This window comes from Octopus bimaculoides, chromosome 25 (genome assembly GCF_046866305.1).
Source record: "Octopus bimaculoides isolate indiv1 chromosome 25, ASM4686630v1, whole genome shotgun sequence".
Classification (NCBI taxonomy): Eukaryota; Metazoa; Mollusca; class Cephalopoda; order Octopoda; family Octopodidae; genus Octopus; species Octopus bimaculoides.
In genome coordinates, this window is record NC_142952.1 from 33,068,931 (window position 1) to 33,080,930 (window position 12,000).

Here is a 12,000-nt window from a genome sequence, read left to right on the forward strand (position 1 = left end):
GCGATTCAGGAGTTGGCATCACAACCATGTGGTTCTTAGTTCAATCCTGCCGCACGACTCCTTAAGCAATGCTTTCTGAGTAGGATTCATTTGGTGGAAAATGTACAGAAGCCTCTTGTATATATTTGTGTGTTTGTACATATATGAATGTATGCATGTCTGTATGTATATACACATGTACTTATGTCTGACAATGTGTTCCAACCATGACTATCCCCCCCCCCCCCACCAGCATAGTATAACAAGCACTGCATTGTTTAATGTATGCTTCTCCTCAAGTAGGTAATGTGTAGTTTGAGGGGAAATTTAGTTGCTATTGCAGGCATAGCTGTGTGGTTAGAGGCTTGTTCCCCAGTCACGTGGTTCTGGGTTCATAGCACCTTGGACAAGTGTCTTCCCTGAAACCTTGTGAGTGGATTTGGAAGACAAAAACTAAAAGAAGCCTGTCGTATATATATGTGTGTGTGTGTGTTCTTTTACTTGTTTCAGCCTTTTGACTATGGCCATACTGGAGTACCACCTTGAAGGGTTGTACTTGAACAAATTGACTTATTTTTTAATCCCAGCACTTATTCTATCAGTCTCTTTTGCTGAACCGCTAAGTTACAGGGATGTAAACACACCAACACCAGTAGTCAAGCGGTGATTGGGGGAACAAACACACACACACACACACACACACACACACGTGACAGGCTTCTTTCAGTTTCTGTCTACCAAATCGACTCAAAAGGCTTTGAGTGACCTGGGGGCTCTATTAGAAGACACTTGCCCAAGGTGACATGCAGTGGAACTGAAACTGGAACCCTGTGGTTGGTAAGCAAGCTTCTTCCCACATGGCCATATCTGCACTTATAGTCTTATTTACAATGACTAATTGTTGTTTTTTTGTTATTTTCATTTTTTTATTTTCTCTGTTGCAGGAAAAAGAACAGAAAAAGACAAACGAAGTTTCAGGCAATCAAAGATCCAAAAACCCAAAGAATGCTGATGTTTCTTCTAGCAAAAAACCCACTGCAAATAACGGTGAGTCTGCTAAAGACCAAATTTCGGGGCAAGCAGCACCAGATGCGGGAGTAGGGAATTCAACATCATCCTCCAAGAACTCTGATCAAAAGAACACCACTGACGTTGCGGGAGAGAAGAAAGCCACTGACGAACCAAAGAACTCAAAGACAGTCAGGAAACCTGATGAATCCCTTGTAGACAATCATGCCAACACACCACCAGCACAGCAAATCTTTTCCCAAAAAGAATCAAATAAACAGGTCGGAGATGGTAGTTCATCCGCCTCTTCAAAAGCATTCGATAATGATGGTGGAGCTGCTCAGAATGATGCCAAGGATAATGATGACCGAGTTGAGAGTCCAAAGGTAGAACCAACGAAAGATGGCAAAGCTGAAACTAATGACAGCAATGCCAAAGCAGATGACCAAAGAATATCCGACAATCGAACATTAGACAATGAAACTCCCATGTCTGAACCCAATGCAGTTGAGAAGGATCCTTTTGAAAGCTCTGTTTCACCTGTAGATGGCGCTGTTGAAAGAGAAGATTCTTTGTTGAGTAACAATACAAAGACTGATGACAATCTGAACGCTAAACAACCTGAACAGGAGACAGACGAAAAGAATGCTCAAAACATTCTAGGTTCATCTGGAGACAAAAGCAATACAAAAGACACTGAAGAACTGGATAAACCCTTGAGTCCACAGGAACGAGATGTCATAAACAGCCCACCGATTGAGTCAAGTGTTGATCGAGAGCGCTCACCATCGGTACAATCTCCGCCGCTTTCAGAATCCCTTACGAGCGACCAGTTGTCGGAGAACAAGGCTCAAGAGAGCAACAGCAGTGAAGTTCCGAAAGATGATAATAATGCTTTGAACAGCAGTCAAGATATGAATAACGTAGCAGACATTCAACAGAATGAAAACCACAACAACACCGGGAATTCCAAAGAACTGGAGAAGCAATCAAATTCAAATGCTGATGAGACAAATCCACCCAAAGTCCCAGCTTCAACTAATGGCTAAACACACCACAACATATATATAATAAATATATATATATATAAGTACATACATATGTGTATATATATATATATACATACATACATATATATATATATATATATATATATATATGTATGTACACATACATATGTGTATGCATAAATATATGTGTGCGTATGTATGTGCATATATATATATATATATATATATATACATACACACACATATATACACACATACTTATGTTTGTAGGTATTCTCTTCTATAATAATAATAATAATAATAATAATAATAATAATAATACAATATAAACCTAGCTTAGCCTTCTGTTATCTATACGGCTAATCTTGCATGTTAGGTTGGCCGACATATTTTGGATTGCTGCTCTGCATGTCTTTTACTGATATATTTTGGATTTTGTTTTTCATATTTTGCTTCCTCGACTGGGAAAGGTCTGGGAGAGTATCTGGGTATTTATTGCTTATATGGTGCTTTTTTTTCCGCTCTCTCTCTCTCTCTCTCTCTCTCTCTCTATCTTTCTCTCTCTCTCTCTCTCTCTCTCTCTCTCTCTCTCTCTCTCTCTCTCTCTCTCTCTCTCTCTCTGCTTTTAGCAAAACAAAAAAATCCAGACTTGATGTTCTTTCTAGTGTTTGTGTTTGTATATATATATGTTTGTGTATGTATACATATATATATGTTTATGTGTGTGTGTGCATGTATAGAAACCATACCAAAACAGGCACTGGAGTATGCTGCGGCCTTCAGACTTGTTGAATCCTCTCAAACAATCCAACCCATTCCAGCATGGAAAATGGACATTAAAAGAGGATGATGATGATGAGGAGGAGAAGGAGGATGTATACAGATATTGCAATATTACAGCTTTTTCCACCATCATTATTAGAAATACGCAACACTATATAATAGTATAAAATAAATACTACATAGCCTGAGATTCTGGTTGACCGATCACTAGTATGTCATTCGAGTTAGTTAAATCTACCAATTTTGGTGGTCAAGAATCGGGACATCACTATGGTGATGACTGAAACAAGTAAAAGATAGATGCATGCGAGGTAGCACAGAATGCAAAGAGACTGATGGTGATCCGTGTCGGTAAGGCTTATGTTTTTTTTTTTTACAAAAAATCAACAAAAAGTCTATAGTGAAATTATTGTTGGGGCACTGAAAAGTCTAATGTTTCAGACAAAATTCTTCCTCAGGGAAAAGCTAATGGGAGCGAAATTAAAGGAAAACAGTAGAGTTTTACATCTTCTGTGTTTAAGAAACTGGCTGCCACTGATGAAGAGCTTAAGGTTCTATGCTGATTTAAAGAGATCATCTAGTTCAGTCAACTGAATTATCTCCCCACCATTACTTGACATCCAATGCTGGTGTGTTTACATCCCCATAACTTAGCAGTTTGGTAAAAGAGACCGATAGAATAAGTACTAGGCTTACAAAGAATAAGTCCTGGGGTCGATTTGTTCAAATAAAAGTAGTGCTCCAGCATGGCTGCAGTCAAATGATTGAAACAAGTAAAAGAATAAAAGAATACACACGTACACACACACATACATATATCAATCTTCCTTGGTTTCCGTGGCCTGAATTCTCCTCACAAGGTAATTGGTTAACCTGTGGTTATTAATATATAAAATTTCAATATATTTCTAATTAGTTAATTTGCTTCCTCAGCTGCCATTTTCAATGATATGGAAAAGTTACCAAGAAAAGAAATACTACAATAATTTATATATATATATATGTGTGTGTGTGTGTATATATATATATATATATATATATATATATATACACACATATACATATTGTTGGTTTGGTCAAAAAAACTGTTTGGTTTTTGTTGACATTAAACTTCAAGCACTCAAGTAAGTTGCTAACTTTAGTCTGTCTCTTGCACATGCACACTCGTTAGATGCTGAACACTTCAACATAGTTTGATGTGGACTTGCAACAAGACAGGCTCTATTTTGTATGCTTATGGTTATCTTGAGAATAGAGAGCCAAAATTAACATTATTGGCACTGCATGCCTTTGTTTTTAAAATGGGAAGGACAGTGGTGGGAACCTGCAGAAAGGTATATGTTACAGAAAGAATGCTGTTGCAGGACATGTGCCAGAAGTGGTTTTCAAGGTTTCAATTGGTTCAAGATACACCACACACTGGCTGCCCGACTGAGATTAACTGCGACAAAATGAAGGAATTAGTTGACACCAACTCCTGTTATATGACCAGGATGATCACAGATAGACTCCAAATATCTAAATTGAGTGTTGCAAACCATTTGCATCAATTCAGTTACATCAGCAAGTTCGATGCCTGGGTCCCACATCAGTTGAATGAGGATAAACTTGCCAAACTGATGTCCATTATACGAACGGGAAGAAAACAATCCTTTTTTTTTTTTTAAGAGAATAGGGATGGGGGGGGGGATGGATTGTCTATAACAATGTGAAGCACAAACGATCCTGGAGGAAACAGGGTGAACCATCACAAACAACCTTCAAAGCAGGATTTCACCTGAAGAAGGTTAGGATTTCAGTTTGTTGTAATTGGAAGAGAGTGGTCATTTATGAGCTTCTTTCCATGAACAGGGCCATCAATTCACATATGTAACTGTGACCAGCTGGACAAATTAAATGCAGCGATCCACCTGACCAGATCCAGCACTTGCTAATCGTAAGGGCATCATCTTTCATCACGACAGTGCCAGACTGCAGACTTCTTTGCAGATGCAGCAGAAATTACTGGGGATCGGAGGGGAAGGTTTTGCCACACCCACCATATTCACCTGACCTTACACCTTCAGAGTCCCACCTGTTTTGGTCTCTTCAAAATTCATTGAATGGACAAACCTTCATCTCTGAAGTGAATATAAAAATTCGTCTGGAAGAATCCTTTACCAAGAAAGACAGGAAATTCTTTGAGTGAGGCATAATAAATCTGTCCACAAAATGTCTGAAGATATTGGTACAAAATGGTAATTATATCAGTGATTGAATAAATCACTTCGTGTTTAAAACTTGTGGCTTATTTTCGCTTAAAAACTGAATGGACTTTGAGGTCAACCCAGCACATAATTTTCAGAAACAAATATTTCAGAGGCTCGGTTTTGTTTTATCCCATGTAGAAATTATCTCCCATGGACACAGGCTCTGATTTTAAACTTTTATTGGAAATAGTCAAACACAGACATAATGTCATTCATCACATACACACACACACGCACGGAAACTGAAACTTCGAAGTCAGAGCTTATTTGCAAGGGAGATAATTCCTAAAGGACTTTTCCGTAAACAAAACTGTTCACTCCTTGTGTTTATCAACCCTTACATTCTGGAAAAATAAAAGATACACACACACACACACATATATATATATATATATATATATATATATATGGTAAGTGACAGACAGAGAGCATTTGTTTAATTGCAAGTCCCTGAACAATTTCCATTAAATTGATACTCTGGACAAGATGAGAGTTCCAGCCTGGTGATGCAGACTGTAAGTCATGTATAGCTTTAAATAGAGAACTGGTGGACAAATGTCAGAGGTCTTAGTTGAGTGACGCCAAGGCATTTTCGGTGTTTTTGACAATTTTAGATATGAGGTTCATCCATCACTGGTCATTGCTGATGATTATTTCCCAGGTCACATTTACCAGAAAACTTCTTAAGATTGGTGTTGGGGAGGAAGTTGGTAAGTTCCTAGTATTTTCTTCCTGAAGTATACTGTGATGTACTTGTCCAGAGTTGTCAGTGAGTAATCCATTGCTGAATTGTGTCCAGGTCAGATCCAAGAAAGATCTATGGCATATAAGGATCATTTTTTAAAATCTTCATGTACAGTTTAATGTCATCTACGTGTTCTAATACAGTAACATGCTTCAAGTTGGCATCTATTTTATTAATATATACAACAGACTACAGGGGGCCAAGGACAGATCCTTGCAAGACACCAGATGTCATTGCATAACTGCAGAATGTTTTTCTAGTACTGCAACCACCTCTTTTTCAGCTGAAAATAAAGAATGTCAACCAGTTATAAACGTGAGTCCTTCACACAGAGAAGCTAATGTTTATTGAGTCAGTTGCATGGCACAGAATTAAAGGCTTTGGCAAAGTCAAGAGAGAGAACATCAACTCATGAGATGCCGTCTGTGATTCAGGTTATGTCTTTAAGAAACTTGATGAGTTGGTCAGAGTGGCTGGAGTTAGAAATAAATTGAAACTGTGAGGGTTGAATAAGGTTATGAGAGTTCTGAACTATCTCTCTCTGACATCAGATCTTGAATTTGGTGACACCACTTGTGAGACTGACTGGATGGTAATTAACAGGTGATGTGTGATCACTCTTTGAATGGAAATAAAGCTGGCAGTTTTCCACCGTTCTGGGTTAAAACTGTTATTAAGTCAGAATTGGAAAGAGTGAAAGCTCGTGCAGCAGAAAGAGGCTGCTACATTTAAGAAGCAGACAACACCATGGAGACCAGAGGAAATGTAGTTGTTTATATGTTTGAATTGATATCCCAGCTTCGTGGGAGTAAATCCAACAGATTTTATGGAATTGGATGCCAGTAGCAGTAAAGATTGTATGTTTGGATATCCAACAGCAAAAATGCTAGCATGGCATTTGGCAGTAAGTTCTGTGCCCCCTTTAGGATCATCATTCATCTGATCTGTGTGGGATTCATGAAGAGGGCCAACTGGAGAATGAGGCCTTTGTTTTCAACACACATTTTTCCAGAACACTTTCAAGGTTTGTCGTTATTTAAGTCTGCTTTTTTAGTCACCTGCATGATATGCTCCATTGCACTGTCTTTTTCTTTTATCTTCTGTTCTCTGTAATCTGCAATCATATTCAGCATCTCGCCATTCTTTCTTGGCAAGAGAAACTGCTACAGTCTCTCAAACTGCACTTTTCGGGGTTTATAACTGATGCTTTGCATGTGGTCTACGTTGGATTAAGGATATGCTGAAGAGTGGTATTGGCATTTTCAGAATGGATAAATTCAAGTCAATTTGGAAGCTGTAGCTCAGTGCAATAGAAGTTCCAGTCAAAGTGAGCAGTTTGGAGGTGGTGGTTACTTTTTCTGGAGTCACCTAAAATTCCCTGATAGTCATGCTGATAACAATTTCTGGTGCAATAGTAAACAGCAGGTCCAAAGTGATTTTTACCTCTTGTCGGGGAGGTGGTTGGTGAGGGACAGTGACTATTTGGGACCAGTGTGAATCCATCTCTAAATCAAGGAAATCATTTACACTTTGTGATTAGGGAAAGGTTTTCTAATCAATCTCTGGGTATCTGAAATCACCAGCAATAAAACAATCAGTGAATGTTTTCTTAAATGAAGTTTTGAGAATGCCAAAAAGTTGAGTCTTGGTGGTCGTTTGGGGAACAGTAAACAACTCTCAAATACAAGTGTTGACATGTTTATATGAATGTTGCCAAAAAATACCTCTTGTGACTGATTCAAATTGCTGCTAAGGAATTGCTGGAAAGCTTGAGTGAAACCAGTCACCAAATCATCCCTATAGTGACTGAAGTGGTCTTTGTGAAACAAGTTCAAAGCAAGCCATACTAATATCTTTGCAATACCAAAAATACCCCTGCAAAGGTAAAAATGTAACTTTGAGTGTAATGAACTGAGGATAACCGCTTGAAACATAGGGGTGGAAAGGTGGAACTTGTTGCATAAACTAATACTTTATATCTGGATTTAAGCCCATCATGAGAACGAGTATGGCATATAATTCTAATTCTTGTTTAGTTTCCCAGGGTTGTTATCTTGCTGCTAAATTGTTGGTTTGATATCTTTAAAACCAGCTTACATTCTTTTTTCCCATGTCACCAGACTTGACAGATTTCCAGCTCTGTCCATTATCAAGTAGACTAAAACCCTTCTGTGGTGCTCAGTTATGATTCAAGGAAGCTACAAAGTGTAGCTTTGGACGTATATCAGGCGATAAACCAGGACAAGTTCAGTACATGATAAGGTTCTCATGCTTAGCTTTATCAGAGGCTCAATGATATCCATGCATTGTTGGTAGAATGTAAGAAGATCAATCTTAATCTGACTTGTTTGGCTTTGGATCTCGTTTCGTCTGAGGTTGAGAACATTTCAGGGAGGGAACTCCTTGGACAAGCTGTCGGAGTATGCCTGTATGCATCAGTGCGTGTATATATAGGATCTGTCCAAAAATTGCATACACACTTCAGGAAAGGAAAATTCTGTATAAATACCAATATAGATATAGATGCTTCTTTTGATGTTTTATCAAATTGCCATAATACTGAATAAATTGTACCAAAACTGAATTAAAATATTTATACAGATTTTTCCTTTCTTGAAGTGTATATACATTCTTTTGGCAGACTCTGTATTTGTGTGTTCGTTTGTGTGTGTGTGGCAGCGACCACGCACACACATGCATATATTTATATGTTTATATCTGCATAACAATATACATATATGTTTGTATAGGCTAAATATAGGCCACTATATACAGTGTATAGGGGAAGATATTTATTACTCCAGGTGCTATATTTAACTATTATTCTATAGACTAAACGCACCTCATTTTACTGTTCACATCTGTTTGCTTTTCGTCAATGTTGTTGCCCATTTTTATGGGACACACCTATATTTTATGTTTATAATGCTGCATGCTGTGTCTTTATAGGCAATATAGCCTGATTCCTATTTCTATAGGCTGCACACATGTATAGGCTACATTGTTTTGTGTTAATATAGATAGCTTATGCATTGATTCTGTTAGATGGTTTATTGAATTTTTTTGGCTAATATACTCTGTCTGTCTGTGTCTGTCATTGACTCTCTCTCTCTCTCTCTATCTCTCTCATGTATGCACACACATATACAAAACAGAAACATGCACACAAGCATACACATACATGTAAATATCTGTTCCTGTGTTGTGGTATCATATGATATTATAATATATTATATCTTCTTTATATTTCCAGGCAGTGAAGGTGATTTGATCGAAGATTTGTAACTTCTACAGGCTCCATGCAAAGACAGTTAATTCATTTGTTTCCATCACACCTTTTTGCTCCCCTCCTCTCCCTCTACTCCCCCTCTCTCTCCTTCCTGCATATGTTCCTCTTCTTATCTCTCTGACTCTTACATATCTCTTTGTCTCTCCACCTTGCTTGCGGTTTCTTTCTCTCTCTCTCTCTCACACACACACTTGTCAAAGTCTGAAGAATATTGAAGAACAGGATATTTTACTTGTGACAACTAACAATACCATTAGCTACCACCACTACAACACCAATGCTGTTATGAATGTTGTGAAGAAAACTTTGGGATTAAAACAAAAATAAATGGAAAAAAAAAAGACAAACTCATAATTAATCATTTTGTACAAAATTGCCTGAGGCCATTCCTGAGTCTATGATACAAACTTTCTGTTCTGGAATTTGTATCATAGAAAACCATAACCTTCCATAAAATTTTCATGTTAATTTATGTTCCAAACACCAGATTAATTATTTAAAATTATTTTATTAAATTCTTCATTATTTTCAAAATGAATTAACACAAACGTAGAGTATTCCCACAGAAATATGGTAACAAAAGGGTTAAAGTGATCTAAATTAAAATCTTCCATCAGAATTTCATGTTAATTCATGTTCCAAATTCTAACTTAATAACGACAAAGCTATTGTCCTAAATCCTTCGTTATTTCCAAAATTAATTGAAATAAAGGTAATTGTATTTCTAAAGAAATCGGGTAACAATAGGGTTAAAGTGATAATGAATGAGAATAAAACCAAAAACATACAAAAACCTTCGATGGAAACAGAAGTTGAGTTTTTGGTATTCTGTTTCTTTTTCTTATTATATTTTTTAAAATCAAGAAATAATAAACATTATTATAAAGAAATTTTTGTTCTTGTTATTTCAATATGGTTCGAGAGTGGTAGGTTACCAAGAACTAGGACGGTGGATAATAGAAGTGATACGGCCCCTTTATCGTTTTGGTTGGTTACGAGTTCTCACACGTGAGGTTGGAAAGAAGAAGACCAAGCATGCTCTGTTGGATGTGTAAGGTTACACTGGGACGTATATATCTGTAGTGGTCTCCACTTTCCTTTGATGTGTTAAGCACGTGCTTATTTCGCTCAATGGTTAATCCAGCGTTGGATTAACTACAAACAATAATAACCATTCAGTTGTTTTTTTCTGAAATTTCTTCACGCGAAGCAATGACTAAGGGAAGCAACTCAGTTGTTACTCAGCACACAAAACACTAATAAGCAGTTTGGAGTTGAAAAGTATATTCATAAAAAGCATTGTTGTGGTGTTCAGTTTTTCGAAACTACACTGAATATGAAGATCTACTGATATAGGACTCAGTGATAAGCGCTAAACACAATCCCAGAACAACAAACCGTAAACAAGTGTCATTTTAATTCACATTTCAACGTTCTTCTACGATGTACGAGAGATAACTCTAATTCATTTTTGCGAACTTTAGCTTTCAGAAATGTTAAGTGGACAGCGGACAAAATACTAAGTTAATATGATTGCAGCAATCACTAATAATACGTAGTTTCTTCGTTGGAACCAGATTCCGATGGAATTTCAATAGAATTCAGTCAATTCGACCGTTCGGATATTTAATATTTCATACAAGTAAGGCGGTGAGCTGGCAGAAACGTTAGCACGCCGGACGAAATGCTTAGCGGTATTTCGTTTGTCGTTACGTTCTGAGTTCAAATTCCGCCGAGGTCGGCTTTGTTTTTCATCCTTTCGGGGTCGATAAATTTACTACCAGTTGCGTATTGGGATCGATGTAATCGACTGGCTCCCCTCCCCCAAAATTTCGGGCCTTGTGCCAAGTGTAGAAAAGAATATTTCATACAAGTATAATGAGGAAGAGTGTTTAGTAAGTTGACATAATCTTTAGCTCGTAAATTAATTATATGCATTAAACTGTCCATGCAAAACATCTGTGTGTCCAGACAGCCATTCAAGAAGAGATTGTGCCGTTGACAAGCGAAGATGAAAGTGTAAATAGTTTTAAATAAAGCTCGCTGTGTGAAAGCAGGACCTCATCACAGAACAATTTCCTTTCACCCTTCTCCCTGCCGCTTTTCTGCCGGTTTTCTTGAACGAAGTGTAAATGTTATTATTTCGACGTTGTATTTGAGTGTTATCTGTAGGATGCTGTGGACTTCTTAAAAAGTTATTTCCCAGAAAGGTATCAATGTTTCGAGGTAAACCTACACAAGTGTGCACCCCACTCCGACTTTGTTTCCTTACAGCTGTGAGGAAAATGATAGATTTTTAAAATTTTGATGAAATTTTCTACAAATACTTCTCAGGTGATGTATGTTCCTATTATATCAGAATTGTAGGTGGAAAAAAATGGTGAATGCGCATGCATACGGACATCTGAGTGGATTGAAGCTGGAACACCAGACACGAAGAGTATTTTTTAAAAAAAGAGCAATTACTCTGGGAGCTGCGATATTTGAAAGCGTGACGTCAAAAGAAAGCTTGACTTGTTTTAGGGGTTGTTTTTAGGCACAAAAGCAGCAGTTTTGTGAAGAGGATGGTCGATACCATTTGACTGGTACTTTAATCTTATTGAAAGACAAAATCGACCTTGGCAGGATTTGAACTCAGAATATGAGGAGCTGGAAAACATTGGCCACAAACAAACGACGGTAAGAATTATATGAGAGGAGAGGAATTTTGAAGTTGATGCTGAGGTTGTGTGAAATCGTTAAATTTATCATGTAGAGGATGTTAGAATCGTAGTTTCAACGGTGCATTCGTCTCAAGATTTATTTTAATATCTTCCAATGAAAAGTAGCTAATTATTATTCGATTTGATAGGCTGGTAAATGATTTCACGATGTTGCCGAGAGTTACGGAATTTTGAATTCAGGTGACGTTGTTCTAGAGGAGCACCTTGCAAGAGC

General features: G+C 37.4%; 1 protein-coding gene across 5 annotated transcripts in view; it reads left to right on the top strand.

Moving 5' to 3' along the window:
• LOC106884290 (uncharacterized) overlaps positions 1-9,953 on the top strand; it is a 104,007-nt gene extending 94,054 nt beyond the window's left edge. For 4 of the 5 annotated variants that reach the window (XM_089341803.1, XM_014935593.3, XM_089341804.1 and 1 more), the window contains one exon: positions 924-2,602. In XM_089341803.1, coding sequence (XP_089197929.1) covers positions 924-2,036 — 1,113 coding nt within the window. In that variant the 3' untranslated portion in view covers positions 2,037-2,602. Of the gene's footprint in view, positions 1-923; positions 6,799-9,027 lie in introns of those variants that run through there. The other variant, XR_016238325.1, reaches the window with a different exon arrangement.
• The last annotated feature ends 2,047 nt before the right edge of the window (positions 9,954-12,000 follow it).